Source organism: Diaphorina citri, unplaced genomic scaffold (assembly GCF_000475195.1).
Source record: "Diaphorina citri unplaced genomic scaffold, Diaci psyllid genome assembly version 1.1 scaffold116, whole genome shotgun sequence".
In the NCBI taxonomy this organism is placed as follows: domain Eukaryota; kingdom Metazoa; phylum Arthropoda; class Insecta; order Hemiptera; family Psyllidae; genus Diaphorina; species Diaphorina citri.
Genome location: NW_007377553.1, coordinates 127,095 through 149,928, shown reverse-complemented (window position 1 = coordinate 149,928; position 22,834 = coordinate 127,095). Strand labels below are relative to the sequence as shown.

Here is a 22,834-nt window from a genome sequence, read left to right as displayed (position 1 = left end):
GCTCTTTAGCTTTTTTCACCTTCTCATCTTCCTTCCAACTCTTTTCCTCCTCCTTTTTCTTGTTATATTCTCCTTCCTTTCATTCATCTCCTCTGTACGAGTATTTTCGTCCTCCTCTTCCTCCTCCTCCTCCTCTTCCTCCTCGATCGTTTTATTACAAAACAGTTGTATCATAATAGAAGAAGGTATAAAGTAGCTTCTCTGCTGACGTTCCTGACTCGCTCTCTCTCTCTCTCTCTCTCTCTCTCTCTCTCTCTCTCTCTCTCTCTCTCTCTCTCTGTCTCTGTCTGTCTCTCTCTCTCTGTCTCTTTCTCTCTCTCTCTCTTTCTATTTCTTTTCTCATCTCCTTTTTGCTCCTTAACTTTTTTCACCTTCTCATCTTCCTTCCAACTCTTTTTCTCCTCCTTTTTCTTGTTATATTCTCCTTCCTCTCATTCATCTCCTCTGTACGAGTATTTTCCTCCTCCTCCTCTTCCTTCCTTCCTTTCATTCATCTCCTCTGTACGAGTATTTTCGTCCTCCTCTTCCTCCTCCTCCTCCTCTTCCTCCTCGATCGTTTTATTACAAAACAGTTGTATCATAATAGAAGAAGGTATAAAGTAGCTTCTCTGCTGACGTTCCTGACTCGCTATCATTAATCAGCACGGGGCTGAATGCTGACGCGGGAGATCTAAAGTTAAGAAAATTTCAAGAGGGAGAAAGGAGGGGGAGAAAGGGATCTGAGAAGGAGGAAGGAAACTGAGAGAGGGGAGAAGGAGGCAGAAAGAAGGAAAAGAAGGAGGGAGAAAGGAGGAAAAGAAGGAGGGAGAAAGGAGGGAAATAAGGAGGGAGAAAGGAGGGAAATAAGGAGGGAGAAAGGAGGGAAATAAGGAGGGAGAAAGGAGGAAAAGAAGGAGGGAAAAAGGAGGAAAAGAAGGAGGGAGAAAGGAGGAAAAGAAGGAGGGAGAAAGGAGGGAAAGAAGGAGGGAGAAAGGAGGGAAATAAGGAGGGAGAAAGGAGGAAAAGAAGGAGGGAGAAAGGAGGAAAAGAAGGAGGGAGAAAGGAGGGAAAGAAGGAGGGAAATAAGGAGGGAGAAAGGAGGGAAATAAGGAGGGAGAAAGGAGGGAAATAAGGAGGGAGAAAGGAGGGAAATAAGGAGGGAAATAAGGAGGGAGAAAGGAGGGAAATAAGGAGGGAGAAAGGAGGGAAAGAAGGAGGGAAAGAAGGAGGGAGAAAGGAGGGAAAGAAGGAGGGAGAAAGGAGGAAAAGAAGGAGGGAGAAAGGAGGAAAAGAAGGAGGGAGAAAGGAGGAAAAGAAGGAGGGAGAAAGGAGTGAAAGAAGGAGGGAGAAAAGAGGGAAAGAAGGAGGGAGGAAGGAGGAAGAAAGGGATCTAAGAAGGGATAAAGAGGTAGGAGAAAGGAGCCTGAGAGGGAAGAAGGAGAGGGAAAGACTCCTGAGAGGGAAGAAAGAGGCAAGGAGAGAGAAAGGGAAGAAGGAGAGAGAAAGGGATCTGAGAGGGAAGAAAGAACGAAGGGAGGGAAAAAAGAGAAAGTGGTGGGAAATCAAGGGGAGGTTTTCATTCTGGGCAGAGGGAAATTTGGACTGACCCTCTGAAATATTAGTTAGGCCATTTTTCTTTCCCTGATTCGTAAGGAGTAATGATGACTAACAATTCTAGAACGTTTTTTTTTTTTTTTTTTTGCCTAGTGTTAAAGCAGTACTGGAAGGAGGAGGAGAAGAAGAAGAGGAAGAGGAAGAAGAAGAAAAAGAAAAAGACCAGGAAGAAAAAGAAGAAGAAGAAAAAGGAGAAGAAGAGGAAGAAAAAGTGGCCCATAGGTACGTATAAAATGTTAGCAAAGATTATATTATGTATTATTAGGTTATTTTGTTTGTTTTTTGCTACAAACCCTATTCAATGGAAACTTTGGGAGACAAAACAAAGTCTTTACCTCTTTGACATCAAAAGTCAACAAAAAAGGAGCTGAAACTTGAATAATCTTTTATGTCCAAAGTAAATGAACTTGAAACTCTTCTGTTGATAAGGGAACCTTTTGAAAGAAAAGGTGAGATAGAATGCACATATTATATACTGGTTAAATTTGTTCAATAGAGTGGACAAAGGTATTATGAAGATATTTAAACATACCTACCTAAATAATGACTTCGAAATAATTATGTAATGAACAAAAGAACGTAAATCGTAAAAACAAGTTTGCAAGATACATAACTACATACTTTTGTTGTTTTTGTTTACATAATTTTGGATACAAATGATTAAATAGGTGAGTTGGCCTTTGTTTTGATCTGAGGTTATTCATTGGAAAGATTGAAAGGAAACCATAGTACCTATTGGAGATGCAAATTTTTTCAATCCAGACAAATTGCGTCACATTTGTGCAAAATAACCTTTGCCAATAATGACAGTTAATGGGAAATCAAAATTTGACCAACAGCTTTGACTTGGAAATATCATCTCCTGCTGCAAAAGTCACTTAGAATCAAAAGTATTTGGATGTACCTATAACAAAATATCTACCTATTCAGAACAGAAAAAGACTTTTCTCAAGAAGTTTGCTTCAAATCAAGAGAGGTAAGCAAATAAGTATACACAATACCTACGAGTAGCTACGTTTGAAGTACCCACCTATCTAGATATATCTTCTAAAGCAGGTAATACTGAAAAAATAAAGAAAAAAACATCTCAACGCAGACATAGACAAACCTATTTCCAGGCACACAGTGAAGGACTTTCAGGGGGGCGTGGCAGTGTAATGAGCCACAATTAAACATCGAGCCATAGCGTGACAGGCCAAGGAAAGTTAATGTTGGGCGTTCGTTCTTTGGGCGTCATTGTGTACTTTTTTATATGTACAATTTTTTCTTTCTTTTTCATTATTATGACTACATAAATAGGTACCAAGTTACCTACTTCTGATAGAAAACAAATAATAGCCAGTAAGCTGTACTTAATAATTCACGCAGAAAAGTGACCACACTAAAACCTGACTTACACATGAACTTTTGGTCAGAAAGTCCGAGCGTAACTTGTTTAACACAATCACATTTGTTTGCTATGGATGGATTCGACTTCACCGACCAATTTCCTACGCTTTCAACACTTAACTAACTCAACTGAGTTGGTAATACTCCGGTGGCGCACTGTAATCGTTGACCAAATTGGACAAGAAGTTAAAATCCCTCAACTGAGCTGGTAATACTCCGGTGGCGCACTGTAATCGTTGACCAAATTAGACAAGAAGTTAAAATCAGATATAATCCCAGCAGAGCACGAAGAAGACGAATTACTCATCTGATCTGGATTTGAATGACTCAAGTTGGACATTGCTGATCCATCTTCTATCATGTTGATGTTCATACCAAGGGAGGTGCCCGTGGGGTTTGGATTGTGCTGAAGCGAAGCTCCGGTGGCGACAACTCCTGAGAACAGGGAAGGAAACCGGTGCAAATTAGGCAGGTTTGTAAGTAAGGGGAAGCTATGATTGCTATTGATTTGAAAAGAAGATATTGATTTCGAGAGCGAGGTCAAAACACACAACAATATTTGAAAAGGAATCTGACCAAATATAGGTACATAAGTACCTACAGGACAGGACAATTCGACAATAATTAATTATTATGTTTCTTATTCATTCTGAAGAACAAATTAGAACAACTCTCCAGAACTCGATATTGATTTCGAGAGCGAGGTCAAAACACACAACAATATTTGAAAAGGAATCTGACCAAATATATGTAGGTACATATGTAAGTACCCACAGGATAGGACAATTCGACAATAATTAATTATTATGTTTCTTATCCATTCTGAAAGAACAAATTAGAACAACTCTCCAGACGGATATTGATTTCGAGAGCGAGGTCAAAACACACAACAATATTTGAAAAGGAATCTGACCAAATATATGTAGGTACATATGTAAGTACCTACAGGATAGGACAATTCGACAATAATTAATTATTATGTTTCTTATCCATTCTGAAAGAACAAATTAGAACTCTCCAGACGTCTAGAGTGAGCTTTAGAAAATGACTTCAACTGAAACTGCTCACTGCTCATTGTTTTGTATCTTTTGGTAATAGTTTGGGTAGATTCTAGAACGCCTTAATGAATTCTTCCTGTGAAATAAAAATATCATCAATGTCTACTTCATAAGTAAATAGTTCATTCTCACCTGTGTTAGCTCCAGTGTCTCCAGACGTCTAGAGTAAGCTTTAGAAAATGACTTCAACTGAAACTGCTCACTGCTCATTGTTTTGTATCTTTTGATAATAGTTTGGGTAGATTCTAGAACGCATTAATGAATTTTTCCTGTGAAATAAAAACATCATCAATATCTACTTAACAAGTACCTAAATAGTTCATTCTCACCTGTGTTAGCTCCAGCAGTGTCTGGACTCATGTTCACATTAGGTTGACCTGGAGTTTGATTGTAGAAAGCGTTCTGAAAAGCGTTATTCCCGCTTGCATCATAGTTGTGTCCATACTCCTGTCCATGTCCTTCATAATAATGTTTATTATGACAGTTCTGATGATGGCTTTGCATATTCTCATGGGTAACTGGAGCAGCTGTATAGTTGTTATTCATAGCCTTATTTTTTTTTTTTTTTTTTTTTTTTTGCTTTTTGAGATTTTGAGTGATGCCTTTGAGGTTGAGTGATTTACGAAGATAATTATTACAGAGATGTATACGAGTATGTGCCTATTTATTTACCCATGTTACATATTTATTTATTCAATGTATTTAAAAAAATACCTATGTACCAGACATCACAAAGGGCAAAACTTGGAAAATGGATTTTTTTAAAAGAGGTTTGATAGAGTAAAGTGTAACTGCCAAGGTCTATAATTCCGAAAAAGAAGAAACAAGGAAGATAGGATAGGAAAAAGCCGGCCGTTCTGAGAACGAATAGAATAGAATTCATAAGACATCTGGATAAGAGAAATTACCAAAAACACAACAAGTAATAATAAATAATCAAATACAATTTTATTATTTTAGACTTTCACTTATGAAGGGATTTTATAAAGGTTTATGCAAGAATGGGATGAGCTTACCTAAAAGTTTTAATAATAAACGCTTTATGTAACAAGAGGTGTGCAATGAACAAAAGAAATAAACAAAATATTTACAGGAAATAAACAATGAACAAAATTGCCATAGGAGACACCTGGAGTCCGAACCCCGAAGGTAATATTGCTTTAAGAAAACATGGACAGTTAGACATTTAGGTATGATTTTATGGTTGGTCACTTGACAAATATACCTATTGGGCCAAGTAACTTTGCTTGATTTTTTGATTTTAGAACGGACCAAATGAATCAGATTAGAGATGTGCAATGAACAAAAGAAATAAACAAAATATTTACAGGAAATAAACAATGAACAAAATTGCCATAGGAGACACCTGGAGAGTCCGAACCCAGAAGGTAATATTGCTTTAAGAAAACATGGACAATTAGACATTTAGGTATGATTTTATGGTTGGTCACTTGACAAATATACCTATTGGGCCAAGTAACTTTGCTTGATTTTAGAACGGACCAAATGAACCAGATTAGAGATATAATTAAGGAAGGGTTATAAAAAATACCTAGAACTATTTTTTCTTTCTTTTTCATTATTATGACTACATAAATAGGTACCAAGTTACCTACTTCTGATAGAAAACAAATAATAGCCAGTAAGCCAGTATTAATTCACGCAGAAAAGTGACCACACTAAAACCTGACTTACAAATGAACTTTTGGTCAGAAAGTCCAAACACTCCAAACGCAACTTGTTTAACAAAATCACAATTGCCCACTATGGATGGATTCGACTTTACCGACCAATTTCCTATTCAACACTTAACTACCTCAACTGAGCTGATAATACTCCGGTGGCGCACTATACAGAAAAGTGACCACACTAAAACCTGACTTACACATGAACTTTTGGTCAGAAAGTCCGAGCGTAACTTGTTTAACACAATCACATTTGTCTGCTATGGATGGATTCGACTTCACCGACCAATTTCCTACGCTTTCAACACTTAACTAACTCAACTGAGCTGGTAATACTCCGGTGGCGCACTGTAATCGTTGACCAAATTAGACAAGAAGTTAAAATCAGATATAATCCCAGCAGAGCACGAAGAAGACGAATTACTCATCTGATCAGGATTTGGGTGTTGACTCAGGGACATTGCTACAGCCAAAAAAAAAAAAAAAAAAATCTATCTAAATCAGTCGAGTCAATTCTCGTGAAAAAGTGACAAAAAAAGGGTCTATCAGTATAACAGACGTTCAAAAGAACGAAGAAAAACTTTAGGACCACCAATACCACGAAATTTAGGCTATCAAAAGCAAGACCATTTTAAAGTGGCACTCTTTCACAGATCTCCTCACTTAAATCCTTTCCACCTACAAACAAGAATGTCAAATTACAAAAGAATGAAGAAAAACTATAGGACCACCAATACCACAAAATTTAGAGGGCTATCAAAAGCAAGACCATTTTAAAGTGGCACCTCTTTCACAGATCTCCTCACTTAAATCCTTTCTACCTACAATCAAGATAGGCCGTTTCCCTACCTTCGTTAAAAGTAAAAAAAAGGAGTGTTGAAAAAAAAAAAATGAAATATAATTTCACAGGAAATATGAAATTTCACGCAAATGAAGGAAGAGGAGAGAGGGGAGGGCTTTTTAAAAAGTTCTGCCAAAAATTTAAGTAACTGAAAATAATATAATCTTGTTTATAAGGTTTTTTTTCGTAAAAGAAGATTAATTTTTTTATGGAGATAAAATTCACTTGTGTAAGTAAATAATGTTCGGATTATAAAATAAAAATGTTCTATTCAAATTTTTATACTGGATGCTGTGGAAGAATTTACTTCAGCTATGTAGGAATTGTTAGGGGAGAAATGGATGGTGAAATTGGCACATCCACCAATTTTATAGCGCAAATTTTTATACTGGATGCTGTGGAAGAATTTACTTCAGCTATTGTTAGTGGAGGATTGGATGATAAAATTGGCGTCTCCACTAATTACAGTGAGAAATGGATGGTGAAATCGACACATCCACCAATTTTATAGCGTTAGTTTTTCCAGTTACAGCAGTGAGAAATGGATGGTGAAATTGGGACATCCATACTAATTTTCTAGTCAAATTTTTATACTGGATGCTGTGGAAGAATTTACTTCAGCTATTGTTAGTGGAGGATTGGATGATAAAATTGGCGTCTCCACTAATTTTCTACTTTTGCGTTCTTCAGTTACAGTGACAAATGGATGGTGAAATCGACACATCCACCAATTTTATAGTGTTAGTTTTTCCAGTTACAGCAGTGAGAAATGGATGGTGAAATTGGGACATCCACTAATTTTCTAGTTTTCATTCTTCAGTTGCACTAGTTCCAGCAGTGAGAAACGGACGTATTAGTTTCTTAAAATTCTTCGTACTTGAGTGAGATAGGTGAAAATAGCACATCCACTAATTTTCGAAGTTTTCGTTTTCTATGGCGCTGAAGTTAAGCACCGTCGTGCGTGGTACGTATATCTGAACGGGTGACCGTCTGAAACATGATCTCATTGCACAAAACAGATACGATAGGAAATGAGCAAGTCGAAACCCTCGCAGGAATTAATAATAAAACTAAACTAAAAGAAAATTTGCACGCTCATTTTTTTCATTAAGAAAAAGAAGAAGAAGAAGAAGAAGAAGAAGAAGAAGAAGAAGAAGAAGAAGAAGAAGAAGAAAAAACAGTGAGGAAACAATAATGAAAAATACATTTTTCATAAAAAAAGAAAAAAAAAATGAAAATATTTGCTTGGTTTATTAAATATGTGCTCTCTCTCTCTCCCCCTATCCCTCCCTCTCTCTCACTCTCTCTCTCTCTCTCAAACTTTAATGGGGTGGGAAAAATATATTTATTTTTTATGGGAAATCTACACAGTATGCTCAGAGAAGAGAGAGAGAGAGAGAGAGAGAGAGAGAGAGAGAGAGAGAGAGAGAGAGAGAGAGAGAGAGAGAGAGAGAGAGGAAGTCTCCTCCTTTCCCCCTCTCTCTCCCCTCCGCCTTCCTATATATTTCACCACAATTTCTCCCCACAGTATTTTTCGTTTTTTCTTCCGTATATTTAAATTAAAGTACTAAGCGGTTTTCAATTTAGCATAAATACACCCTCTCTCTTCCCTGCTCTCTCTCTCTCAATAGTTTACCCCTTTCTCAATTTAAAGCAGTGTAATTTTAGGTAATTTTTTTACCAAAATAATCTATTGTTAATTGTCACACATAGACAAAATTTGCTTAACTATCTTCTTAGAATGTTACGTGCAGTTCCTCGTTTTTAGACATCAGCAGCAATGGCTCTCTCTCTCTCATAGTGGCTTGAAGTAATTGAATGGAAGGGGATATACATGGGTATGTGAAGGTATTGGAGCGAGAGAGAGAGAGAGCTTTATTAGTTATGCTCAAAAATATGTTACACCATTCTTTGGAATTCAATAAATTTGTGAATAAATCCGTAGGATAATTTCCAATATGAGTCTACCGGTCTTGGTTTAAGAGACATAAATATCCAAATGCTCTGTAATACCCACAAAAATTATGAAAAGGCTTTCAGCTTCACCACAAAAAGTTATTTATTTAGCTACACACATAGCAATGAGGCCATGTGTAAATAGGTAAGTACCTATTTTCATAATTTTCAGATTAGATTAACTATCTATGAAGTTATCCAATTTTTAGAATTCTTCATGAGGCCTTCTGGGTCTTTTCATTTAATACCGTTTTCTTAAGGGGTTAGCAAGAGGTCTACAGTTTACTGAACGACTAGAAGTGTCTATATACATTGTAGACAACTTATGTGCATACATAAAATACATAGACTCTAAATAAATAAACAATACTTAAACCATTCATTTTCCTCATTGAAAGAAAACTCATTTTCCACACTGAAAACTTTGTTTCCTTTTATACACCTTTTTTCTTTCTTTACTCTTTGTTTTTTTCTTTTTCTATTACTCCTACTTGTTTTTGTTCTTGTTCTTTTGCCTCTTCTTCTCCTTCTTCTTCTTCTTCTTCGTCTTCTCCTTCTTCTTCTTCTTTTGCCACATAATATTTGCAGTCAGACTACTTAACAGCCACAAAAAATCTATCAAAATCAGTCGAGTCAATTCTCGTGAAAAAGTGACAAAAAAACAGGGTCTATCAGTGTAACAGACAAATAGACAGAAATGTCAAAATTCATAAGAACGAAGAAAAACTTTAGGACCACCAATACCACAAAATTTTGAGGGCTATTAAAAGCAAGACCTTTTTAAAGTGGCACCTCTTTCACAGATCTCCCCACTTAAATCCTTTCTACCTACAATCAAGATAGGCCGTTTCCCTATACCTTCGTTAAAAGTAAAAAAAAGGAGTGTTGAAAAAAAAATAAAAAAAAAAAATGAAATAATCAATAGTTTACCCCTTTCTCAATTTAAAGCAGTGTAATTTTAGGTAATTTTTTTACCAAAATAATCTATTGTTAATTGTGACACATAGACAAAATTTGCTTAACTATCTTCTTAGAATGTTACGTGCAGTTCCTCGTTTTTAGACATCAGCAGTAATGGATTCCATTGTCTTACTTACTTGTCTTTCAGTTAGATCTAAGGAGGCTGCTATCTCTATACGTCTAGGTCGACACAGATACTTGTTAAAGTGAAACTCTTTCTCCAACTCTAGCAGTTGGGTGTTGGTGTAGGCGGTTCTCAGTCTTCTGGGGAGTCCATTTTCTGCGAACAGAAGAAAGTTTAGGAGATGTTATTGGATGGGTTATCTTACCCAATCAATCTAATATATAAAAATGAATATTTGTTTGTTTGTCTAGCAGTTGGGTGTTGGTGTAGGCGGTTCTCAGTCTTCTGGGGAGTCCATTTTCTGCGAACAGAAGAAAGTTTAGGAGATGTTATTAGATGGGTTATCTTACCCAATCAATCTAATATATAAAAATGAATATTTGTTTGTTCAACTCTAGCAGTTGGGTGTTGGTGTAGGCGGTTCTCAGTCTTCTGGGGAGTCCATTTTCTGCGAACAGAAGAAAGTTTAGGAGATGTCATTAGATGGGTTATCTTACCCAATCAATCTAATATATAAAAATGAATATTTTGTTTGTTTGTTTGTGTGTGTGTTGTTCGAACTTTATGCCTGGCCAAACCGCTCATCCGATTGCTATGAAACTTTGTGAACTTATTGCTTGCACTCCCGTGAAGGTTATAGGCTATTTTCCGGTTCGTGTTTGTTAAGCTACGCCGAGCAAGACCACTAAATTGTGTGTGTGTTGTTCGAACTTTATGCCTGGCCAAACCGCTCATCCGATTGCTATGAAACTTTGTGAACTTATTGCTTGCACTCCCGTGAAGGTTATAGGCTATTTTCCGGTTCGTTTCTGTTAAGCTACGCCGAGGAAGACCACTAAATGGATGAGTGACATGAACGGCCATACCTTAAGGATTTACTAGCAGAAATTCGGAGCGAAACGACGGATTTCGGCTAGTATTCAATAAAATCCAAATTGGATAATTGTCCATTACCTAGTACCTACTTGAAATTTAATAAAGTAGGGAAAATTTGAACCCAAAAAAGTGCTTTTTAAGTCTTATTGCTAAACTTTTGAGTCAGCCTGTGGTGTCACAAACTCCCGTTTCTTCGACCACCCTGTTTCACCACTAAATGGATGAGTGACATGAACGGCCATGCCTTAAGGATTTACTAGCAGAAATCCGGAGCGAAGCGACGGATTTCGGCTAGTATTCAATAAAATCCAAATTGGATAATTCTCCATTACCTAGTACCTACTTGAAATTTAATAAAGTAGGGAAAATTTGAACCCAAAAAAAGTGCTTTTTAAGTCTTATTGCTAAACTTTTGAGTCAGCCTGTGGTGTCACAAACTCCCGTTTCTTCTACCACCCTGTTTTAAGTCTCCTATATCCTGTAAAACCTTCTTTTATTCAAACTTTATCCAGACTTTTATATTCAAAATCTTTTCCCGTTGAAGAAAATATTATGCACTATTTATCATTTTTCCGATATTTATATCTACTTTTCTTTCTTCTTCTTCTTCTTCTTCTTCTTCTTCTTCGATTTGTGTACTCTTTTACTAGGTTATCATTTTTTCTTCTTCTTCTTCTTCTTCTTCTTCTTCTTCTTCTTCTTCTTCTTCTTCTTCTTCGATTTGTGTACTCTTTTACTATTTATGTAGAAAAATACAAACCAGAGTCAAATGGTACGTGTGCCGTAAAAAAAGAGGGGGCAGAGAAAAAGCTCAAGTTTTTTTTTACTTTCTTTTTATATAATTTATGTAGAAAAATACAAACCAGAGTCAAATGGTACGTGTGCCGTAAAAAAAGAGGGGGCAGAGAAAAAGCTCAAGTTTTTTTTTATGATTTTACGATCATTTTGACAAAAGATGTTTTATTTTTGTAGTCTGAAATGTTGTATGCTGTGGTTACGTCAAATTGTGTCTGGTTCGATGACTTCTTCTTGTTCTCTACCAATGTCTCTTTATTTTCAAATGTTGCGCTAAATTATTCATTTGGTGTCTGATGACCTCTCTCACTTTTCAGCGAAATTTTCTCTTTGTGAAAGAAAAAGAAGAAAAAAAGCCAAAATCATGAGAGTCACAAAGAAAATAATGTACATATTCTGTACGATCAAATATACAAGGTGGTTTTAAAATTTTAAATATGTTTGGAATAGCTCTAATACCTTTGGTTCTCTACACTACGGCCGTGGCAAAGGCCTGACATGAGCACTCTAGGCCTCTCGGATCACCCCTCCGGTAATCTGGGTGACCTCAAGTTTTAGTGAACACCCTGTATATTTTACTGTATCTATTGGGTTAAGCATTAATTCCCTTGGGTCTAGTTTCACGGTGAGTGGTGAGCTGAAAAATGATTTAATTTGAAATTTTGAACCCTCCTCCTTCGATGTCCTCTCATCTTTTCTTTTCCTCTTTTTCTTCTCTTTTTTCCTTTCTATCTTCTCCTTATCTTACCTTCCCATCTTTCCTTCTTCTTCCTTTTGTTCTCCCTCCTTTCCTTTTTCTTTTCCTCTCTTTTTTCTTTTATATCGTCTTCCTTTCTCTCTTCTCCCTTCCCTTATCTCCTGATTTCTCTATCATCCTTCTTTCCCTCTCACCGTTCATCTTCTTCTCCTTTTCTTCATACTCTCTTCCTTTCCATTTTTCCCTTTTCCGTACCCTTTTACTCTCTCCCACTTTCTGTCTGTCTCTCTCCCCTCCCCCATCTTCTCTCTGTCTCTCTCTCTCTCTTTCTATTTCTTTTCTTTTCTCATCTCCTTCTTGCTCTTTAACTTTTTTCACCTTCTCATATTCCTTCTTACTCTTTTCCTCCTCCTTTTTCTTGTTAATATTCTCCTTCCTTTCATTCATCTCCTCTGTACGAGTATTTTCCTCTTCCTCTTCCTCCTCCTCCTCTTTCTCCTCCTCCTCTTCCTCCTCCTCCTCCTCTTCCTCCTCGATCGTTTTATTACAAAACAGTTGTATCATAATAGAAGAAGGTATAAAGTAGCTTCTCTGCTGACGTTCCTGACTCGCTATCATTAATCAGCACGGGGCTGAATGCTGACGCGGGAGATCTAAAGTTAAGAAAATTTCAAGAGGGAGAAAGGAGGGGGAGAAAGGGATCTGAGAAGGAGGAAGGGAACTGAGAGAGGGGAGAAGTCCTGACTCGCTATCATTAATCAGCACGGGGCTGAATGCTGACGCGGGAGATCTAAAGTTAAGAAAATTTCAAGAGGGAGAAAGGAGGAGAAAGGGATTTGAGAAGGAGGAAGGGAACTGAGAGAGGGGAGAAAGAGGGAGAAAGGAGGAAAAGAAGGAGGGAGAAAGGAGGGAAAGAAGGAGGAAGAAAGGGATCTAAGAAGGGATAAAGAGGTAGGAGAAAGGAGCCTGAGAGGGAAGAAGGAGGGGGAAAGACTCCTGAGAGGGAAGAAGGAGGCAAGGAGAGAGAAAGGGAAGAAGGAGGGAGAAAGGGATCTGAGAGGGAAGAAAGAACGAAGGTAGGGAAAAAAGAGAAAGTGGTGGGAAATCAGGGGAGGTTTTCATTCTGGGCAGAGGGAAATTTGGACTGACCCTCTGAAATATTAGTTAGGCCATTTTTCTTTCCCTGATTCGTAAGGAGTAGGTAATGATGACTAACAATTCTATGATTTCTAATCAATGAGCTTTATAAAAGCATAAAAATAGTTAAGTATTTAAAAGGATGAGTTTTCTCCTAGAGGCATTCCCCCATCTTAGTTACAAGCCTGACTTTTATAAAAGTCCCACAGGGAAAATAAAATTGTTTTGCGAAGAAAAAAACAAGTTGTTTTACATGTAGTCTGTTATCAATGCGGATTACTAATGTATTTCACCTTCACATAAAACATATTACCACGAACTTTTTTTGCTTTGAATTTGAAAGGGTGTTTATTAGTTATTAGGTGCATTAAAATAAAGAAAAAAAGAAAAACTTATTCACATAAAATCATAAAAGAAGTTTTTAAAGTTGTCGATGTAATTATGCCAACACATTTGAGAGAGCAATGGTACTTCTAAGTATAACTTAACGTAGGTAACTATCGAAATCTCTTTTTTTCAGCGAAAGTTGAAAATTCATTAACAAAATCACATCATTTTTTTTAATCGTGAAAAAGTCAACTGTTTAAATACCATGAAAGATAAAAAAAAAAAAAAAAACACTTAATATACACAAACTAAGAACGAAACACATAAAGAATGAAGAAAAGGGGAAGGAGAAGGAGATTCAAATTTTGTCGCTAAACGCGGCTTAAGTACGAGAGAACGAAGAAGAAAAGGAGGAGGAAGAAGAAGAAGAAGAATAAAAAGAAACTTACACTAAAAGGTAAAAAAAGTATAAGGAGATTATTCGAGAACCAAGAAGATAGAGACGAAATAGGAATTATCAACAATGATAAAAAAATACCTGAGAAGAGAGAGAAGAAAAAGAAGAATCAGGAGAAAGACAAGAGTGTAATGGATGAAAATTTAATCAAAAAAGAAATTCATTGAAATCAGTTTAAATGATCTTTGCTTCCAGTTTTTCGAAAACGAAGGGAGAGCAAAAATTGTAGCAGAGAGAAGAGAGAAAAAAAGAGCAATATCTGAAAGATTCAATATAAATAGCATGTCATTAATATTATGGAGAACATCACAACACAAAATATTGCACCATCTTTATGCTTTTATAAAGGTGACTGCCAGTGGCGAAGGCTGGAAGTCGAAAGCTGAATGCAAAATTCGTTTGTGATTATTTTGAAGGGCACTGTCGAAATTGGATGTCACAAAAAATTATTAGATTATTCGGTAGAAAATATTCAACTGTTTATCTATTTATTTTAATTAATATTTAATTTCCATTACATAGGTAAATATTGCACCATCTTTATGCTTTTATAAAGGTGACTGCCAGTGGCGAAGGCTGGAAGTCGAAAGCTGAATGCAAAATTCGTTTGTGGTTATTTTGAAGGGCACTGTCGAAAATGGATGTCACAAAAAATTATTAGATTATTCGGTAGAAAATATTCAACTGTTTATCTATGTTTATTTTAATTAATATTTAATTTCCATCACATACCTACTTCTATTGAAGAGCTTTACATATTCCGCATTGTGGTTTTTCCATTATTTAAGTTTGCTTAGTTTTGACAAGTTTCAATTACAAAGATTGTCCCAGGCATTCCAGGCAATAATCATGATATCATGCCCTGTTGTAATAAAATAGTGCAGGTGATATTTCATGGGGATGTAGTAAAGGAAGACATTTAGAAAATCAACCTGACAACAACAGACGCGACCGACAAATGGAGGCAGTGATGCGGCGAGGCCAAATACCGACTTGGGTATAAGTGGCTATGGCAGTAAGTAAGTAAGGTGATATTTCAACCTTTTGTTCCGCAGAATTCAGAGTGATTTCCCCCCTCGTATCTCCGTATGTCCGGCACTGATTGGGACTATTGAGAGCTATTTAACTCCAAGTTCTACACAGGCTATGAGGTGTTGGGGCGGTGCAGTGGCGGCATTCTATTGAATTGCAGCGGACATACCAAATGATAACGAATTTATCTCCGTCAAGCCGCCACGCCGCACCTTGATGAAATTGGAATAAAAAAAAATACAAACAATAACTCGCTTTTTTTCGCCTTCTTCTTCTTCCCCTTCTGCTTCTTCTTCTTATTCCTTTTTCTTGCCCACAAGATGATAATGCAGTCTTGAGTGAGCGATTTGTCAAGAGCCAGAGCCCAGAGAGATGGATTTTGTGCAAGATTTGACTTCGAGCGCCGACGGTCTGTCGGTATCCTGGTCCCGGCCTTGGAGCCCTATAATGGAGCCCTGAGGCCCTAGAAAAACAGCGAGTATTTCCCTATTTTTATCAATTAAGACTTGGAATTTAGAGAGACAATCATTTATTGATGAACTACCCTCTTTGGATTGCCACACAGTTGCCTGTGTAAGTCGGTATCCTTCAAATTCCTGAATTTTTTAAATCGATTTTTCTTCTTCTCTCAAATGCCTATTTCACGTCCAAATGCCTCCGTTACACGTTTGATAGACTATAGCGATTTCACTTTTCCTCGAATGTCGATATTTACAGTCAAATGCCTCCGCCGCCACACGTTTGGCACACTACCTAAAGCGATTTCGCTTCTGTATTTCACGTAGGTGTAAGTTCATTTACAACCTCGTAATTTACACTCGGTTACATTCCAAAGCATTTTCTGTTATTGCAAAAAAAAAGAGGGGGAAATATATCTGAGAGAGAGAGAGAGAGAGAGAGAGAGAATCGCTTCTGTGTTTCACCTAGGTGTAAGTTCATTTACAACCTCGTAATTTACACTCGGTTACATTCCAAAGCATTTTCTGTTATTGCAAAAAAAAGAGGGGGAAATATATCTGAGAGAGAGAGAGAGAGAGAGAAAAGAGAGGGAGAGACGGCGATGGAAATCTTTGAAAAATATTCGAAAAGGAAGTCGACAGGGGGGGGAAAGCCACCACAATAAGATAATTTCTACAAATCTGAAACATTCTAGAGCTGAGAACCCGAATCAGGAAGAAAAAAGGAGCAAAAAAGATGTTTTAAATACAAATTTTTCTGTATGGAAATCGTAAATTAGAATGCAAACTGTTTTTCCGGAGATTTTTTTAAATCTTCGTCGTGGTGAAGGAGAAGGAAGGAGATTTTATAAAAAAAAAAAAAATGCCGGGAGCAAGGACGTTCCGTTCCGGGAAATTATATGCTGAGAAAAAAAGGTTATCATTTTATTCAAATGCCGGGATTTTTCTTGCGGGACTATTATGAGGGAAAATCCTGTAACATTTTTATATCTCTGCTTTCTCCCCTCAACCGGGGGGACAAAGTGATTTGAAACTGTTTATGAGACGTGCTACTCTGTAGGTGTACCTATGTTTTTACTTTTTTGTCTATGCTTAGAAATAAACCATATTAAGAGAATTTATTAACAGTGGAATTTTAATTTTGTTAAAGGAATTTTATTTGTGCTATAGGGTTGAATTTTTGTCACAAATGCCGGTCAACGATTGTAACACTGTATGACTGGTCTTGGACAAGCAAAATATTCCTCGAGTACCTATATTGTTTATTATTTACTTGGACTTCTTTCAACCAATTAGGCAATTAAATCCGGTGATGGTCCGTACCCACACCAACTGTTATGCACTCTAAAGTTAAATAAACCAAGAGGAGTATGCATAAGACAAACAAGAAGAAAGAAGTGGAAGGGGACGCTAACGGTGTGCCCTAAAATAAAGATAACAAAAAAGTTTTCCCCAAAAATCTGGTCGACTTGCACCACCCTCCCACTCATCACCACTCATTTGCATACCCATGAAAGATAAAAAAAAACACTTAATATACACAAAACTAAGAACGAAACACATAAAGAATGAAGAAAAGGGGAAGGAGAAGGAGATTCAAATTTTGTCGCTAAACGCGGATTAAATACGAGAGAACGAAGAAGAAAAGGAAGAAGAAGAAGAAGAAGAAGAAGAAGAAGAAGAAGAAGAAGAAGAAGAAGAAACTTACACTACAAGGTAAAAGTGTATGACTGGTCTTGGACAAGCAAAATATTCCTCGAGTACCTATATTGTTTATTATTTACTTGGACTTCTTTCAACCAATTAGGCAACAAAATCCAATGATGGTCCGTACCCACACCAACAGAACTGTTATGCACTCTAAAGTAAAGTAAACCAAGAGGAGTATGCATAAGACAAACAAGAAGAAAGAAGTGGAAGGAGACGCTAACGGTGTGGCCTAAAATAAAGATAACAAAAAAGTTTACCCCAAAAATCTGGTCGACTTGCACCACCCTCCCAGTCATCACCACTCATTTGCATACCCATGAAAGATATAAAAAAAAACACTTAATATACACAAAACTAAGAACGAAACACATAAAGAATGGGGAAAAGGGGAAGGAGAAGGAGATCCCAATTTTGTCGCTAAACGCGGATTAAGTACGAGAGAACGAAGAAGACAAGGAGAAGAAGAAACTTACACTAAAAGGTAAAAAAAAGTATTAGGAGATTATTCGAGAACCAAGAAGATAGAGACGAAATAGGAATTATCAACAATGATAAAAAATACCTGAGAAGAGAGGGAAGAAAAAGAAGATTCAGGAGAAAGACAAGAGTGTAATGGATGAAAATTTAATCAAAAAAGAAATTGATAAAATTGAGATACCCAGTCAGAAAGAAAGAAATTTGAAGAATTTAAAAGAAAATGTGGATGGATTTAAATGGTGAAAACAATAAAATCATTATCAAAGGAATATATACAAAATAGAAGGAGAATAAGAGGAGGAGGAGGAAGGATAATGAAAAAAGAAGAAACAATGGACCAAAGGCGAAATAATGATATCCCAATAAAACACCTTCAACAAAAAATATCAGAGTTAATTTCTTGATTTCCCTTTCTAAACGTGAAATTCCCCAAGCACCTAATTAGAATAACCTCAGCATTTTTCACCCCATTATTTTCTCAAGGAAAATATGTTCTTTTTCTTTTATCTTGAAAGAAATAAAATACAGGAAAAAAGCAAGTACCTAAGAAAAAAATATAAATAAAAAGAAGTTTAAAAAAATTATCACAAAATTAGCTTGGGGAAGAAATATTTACATACATTAAAAATAAAGAAAGTAAAAAAAAAAGAGTGAAAAAAGGGAGAACATAGAAACTAAACTAACAGTAAAAAAAAAAGAGCCGAAGATAAAGAAAGGGGTGGAAATGGAAAAAAAAAGAAGGTTGATTAGGGACAGAAAATGAGGAAAATACAGGAAACTAAAAAAAAAAAGTTTATAGGAGTTAAAAATACTATGTCTAATGGAGGGAATATAATAGCAAAGATTGAAGCAAGGACGAAAATATGAATGGGGAAATGGAATATAAACAATTTCCATAAACTAAAAAAAAAAAGTTTATAGGAGTTAAAAATACTATGTCTAATGGAGGGAATATAATAGCAAAGATTGAAGCAAGGACGAAAATGTGAATGGGGAAATGGAATATAAACAATTTCCATAATATAGGGTTGAGGTAAAATTCCAAAGGTAAATTGAACCTCTGTGAAGTGTGGGACAACCTTTCGGTAAAAACCTATTTCCATAAAATATAGGGTTGAGGTAAATTCCAAAGGTAAATTGAACCTCTGTGAAGTGTGGGACAACCTTTCGGTAAAAACCTAGTAGGTACCTGTTGGATTGCTGAAGAAGGGAAGAAAAACTAATCAAGGAATCAAGTCAATCAAACGGACCCTGTCAAAATTAATCCAATCAAAAGCTCCGAAGTGTCCGAAGTCATTCTCTTAAGGAATCCTAATATTTTCCTTGTTTTACAAAATTATTCCCAACATGCTTCAATTTTGCTTCATATGTTAAGCGTAATGAGACTAATGAGAGAATCGCGTGTTAAATTTCATTATAGGTATTATTTTATTTATAAAATATGTACATACTGTCAAATATATAATATTGTCAAATAATGGTTTTTTACCCCCTAATTTGTCCTTTTAATGTTCCGCCCGGTCGCTGGTTCAAAAGTGTGTCACAAGATTTAAAACGTACAACCAATAAACCAGCAACACAAAAAAACATACAGAGATCTGAGATCTTAAATGAAATCATGTAAAAAGTTGCATTAATAGTAGGTAAATGTGCAACATCCACCGATTTCAATAGTCTATCAATGGTAAATATGCTTCATCCACCAATTTTTATATTGAATCAATGAGAAATGTGTAACATCCACCATTGTAGGTATACAAATGTACACAATTTTAAATAATTCCTTTATGAAATCAAGAACAAGACAAAAACCAATAAAAACATCGACATGAAATCAAAGAAACAATGATATTTTACAAAGAACATCGTTGTTTTCAATAAGAAATGTGTAACATCCGCCAACGTGTACAAATGTACATAATTTTAAATAATTCCTTTATGAAATCAAGAACAAGACAAAAACCAATAAAAACATCGACATGAAATCAAAGAAACAATGATATTTTACAAAGAACATCGTTGTTTTTGCAAAGGCATAAAAGTGTTCGAAGGCACGCGTCTATTTGTTTGTGATATGAGGGATGACAAGTGACTAACCCACTAAAAAAAAAAAAAAAAAAAAAAAAAATCATAGGAAATTCTTTGTGTTCTAAAGATTCTGATCCAAAAAGCCGGTCGATTGTGTCAGGGTTCTTTTTATTTTGTCAGGGACATATTTGAAAAAATGGCCTAATTGAAGATCTTGGCATTTGCTATATTAAAAAAAAAGGATTTCAAGGAATTTGAAACACAAGGAGCTTTTCTTGATTATTCTAATTTTCCCTTTTTTTTCAGATTTTTCCCTTTTTTTCTGCCCGAATATTTTGAGTCACCCTGTACAAGGTTATTGTTTATTTTACACCGTACTCCCTGCTGGGAGATTATCTTCGGGAGAAGTAGAGGGATTATCTGTTCAGGGGGCAGATTATCTCTTCTTGAAGGAATCTCAACAGTAGCAAACCACAGCGCAATGAATTTCAGGATTTTCAGGGGCTGTACTAGGAATATTTCTGACCCCGCTATGTATGCTTGTTTGATTATGAAATACCTATATTTTCATGATTTTCATTCCTTTAATATATTTGGTGGTTTGGTATTATATTTTGACCTATAGGTATGTGGATATATCCACTCATCTTCAGCATGCCTTATGGTCTTTCCACTAATTTCCAAGTTACATTTTCAATGTTATTGATGTTGTTTTTATGTATGTTTAATGCAATGTTGCTGAATTTCTCTAAATAGTCAAAATAATTCCAAAGTGAATTCATCCAAACTCTAAACCTTCCAAACCCTTATGGGATTTACAGAAAAATCACCCCTGAATCATCCATAAAAAATATTTATATGATCCCTTCCTCTTTTTATTTCTTCTAAATGTTATGCTAAAAAATTCACAAAGGGCCCATGTTTTTTATTGACCTTTTTCTCTCTATTATGATTTTTGAAGTCTTTGTAAGAAAGAAATCATTGCATTCCGACTTGTCTTTGTCATTTTTTGTTGCATTGTTTGTTGTTGTGTGCATTTGTTTGTTTATTTTTATTGAATCTTTTCAAATGTATTCTCACACATGATGAATTATTCTAATTCCCTGGTACTCGTACAATTGTTCTATGACAAACACTGCTAAGGTTGCCACATCCACTAATGTTTGTGTTTTATAAATGGTGAAAATGTTACATCCACTACCTACTGTCTATTTTATCCTATGGTGAAATGGTTACATCCACTAATTTTCTAAACATGTTAGCCAATATTCTAAAAGCAGTCACAATTTTACTATCAAACAACTTCCGGTCGGTAGGGGTAGGCATTTAGTTTTTTTACGTTATTAGGTAGGTAGGTAGGTACCTTTTACAATAAAATTTGCGTTTAAAGTACAGAAACGTAAAAAAGGTCCTCACACTGAAAATAAAATTAAAAAAAAAAAGAAAAGTAGTATGCGAAAACGTAACGAAAACAGAGTAGTACCCAAGAGGAAGAGAAAGAGAAGGAATAAAGGGAAAAGGGAAAATACAGGATGGAGAGAAGGGAGAGAGGGATTTTTAGAGAAAGGGAAGAGAGGACAAAAGAGAAAGGACACGGGATAAAGGGGCTGTATACGACTTGCAAAGGCATAAAAGTGTTCGAAGGCACGCGTCTATTTGTTTGTGATATGAGGGATGACAAGTGACTATTTGCTTTCCATCCCACCCTCTATACCCTCTCCTGGTGTGTCCTGCTTACAGGGTGGCATCACTATCATGACACAGAACATGGGGGGAAAATTGCTACACTGAAAAAGAAGAACCGTCGATTCTAGATTCTAATCCAAGGTTATGTCAATTTAGGTTATGTCAGGGCTTATTTTTATTTTGTAAGGGACAACATATTATGTAAGTATTTGGAAAATGGCCTAATGGTCAAAGATCCCAACATGAGCAACTTATATGTACAAACGGATTAAGGGATTTGAAAACAGCTCCTTGAATTGTGTTTTAAGGAGGTTTCTTTCAGTGTAAGATGACATTCTTATAAGAAAAAATTGAAGTACCAACGTTCCTACAATGTACCAACTATTAAACAAACATATCAAGTCAAAGACAAAAAGATACAGAGCTACACAAGAAAAGCATAGTCCATATTATATCCTTAGAAATAAGGGGATTTGGAATACCGGGACGCGAGACTAGCTACATATACTGATTTCCCTTTTTCTATTATTATTTTTCCTTTTTCTGTTTGATTATGTTGAGTCACCCTGTACAAGGTTATTGTTTATTTTACACCGTACTCCCTGCTGGGAGATTATCTTCGGGAGAAGTAGAGGAATTATCTGTTCAGGGGGCAGATTATCTCTTCTTGAAGAAATTTCAACAGTAGCAAACCACAGGATTTTCAGGGGCTGTACTAGGAATATTTCTGACCCCGCTATGTATGCTTGTTTGATTATGAAATAGGTACCTACATTTTCATGATTTTCATTCCTTTTATATATTTGGTGGTTTGGTATTATATTTTGACCTATAGGTATGTGGATATATCCACTTATCTTCAGCATGCCTTATTTATGATCTTTCCATTAATTTCCAAGTTACATTTTCAATGTTATTGATGTTGTTTTTATGTATGTTCAATGCAATGTTGCTGAATTTCTCTAAATAGTCTAAAGGAGTGGGTCAGATAAAAAAAGGGGGGGAAAGGAAGTTAGATACGGGAGAAAAGGCTTGGACGACTTTTTTTCCCTTTTCTTTTTATCACAGCCATAAATTTATGTACTTCTGACACTGGAGTGGACATTATGGTCACCCAAACTTGTAACCTTTAAAGAAAACTCATGTATTGTGTGTGAAGGGGACAAACGGCTGGGAGGGAAGAAATGGAGGGAAGGAGGAGGAGGGAGAGGGTCTGTTTTTTTTTTTTTTTTAACCTCCGTTCGTCTTTTTTTACCTCTCAACGTCCTTTTTAACTTTTTATGAATTTAAATAGCCATTATTTTTTACTTTCTGTTTTTTGAGAGTATGTCCCTACATTATTTTTTGTCTTTCATTTTGAGGGATAACTATTTCTTGTTAAGGGATAACTAAGCAGCGTCAACAGTCTATGACTATGGCTGATTGAAATTGCCTGAAAAACATCCACTGTCCCCCTCCAAACCACTCCAAAATCCTCCCTAATTCTTGGAAATCCTTCCTTTGTTAAAATTTTGGCCTTTGCATTTTTTTACGTACCTAAGGAGGAGG

At 36.0% G+C, this 22,834-nt stretch overlaps 1 protein-coding gene across 1 annotated transcript in view; it reads right to left on the bottom strand.

The window, feature by feature from the left end:
* LOC103524705 (homeotic protein proboscipedia) overlaps window positions 1-22,834 on the bottom strand; it is a 63,834-nt gene that overhangs the window by 4,249 nt on the left and 36,751 nt on the right. The window contains exon 3 of the mRNA XM_026820033.1: window positions 9,620-9,762. Within this exon, the coding sequence (XP_026675834.1) occupies window positions 9,620-9,762 (143 nt within the window). The remainder of the gene's footprint in view (window positions 1-9,619; window positions 9,763-22,834) is intronic.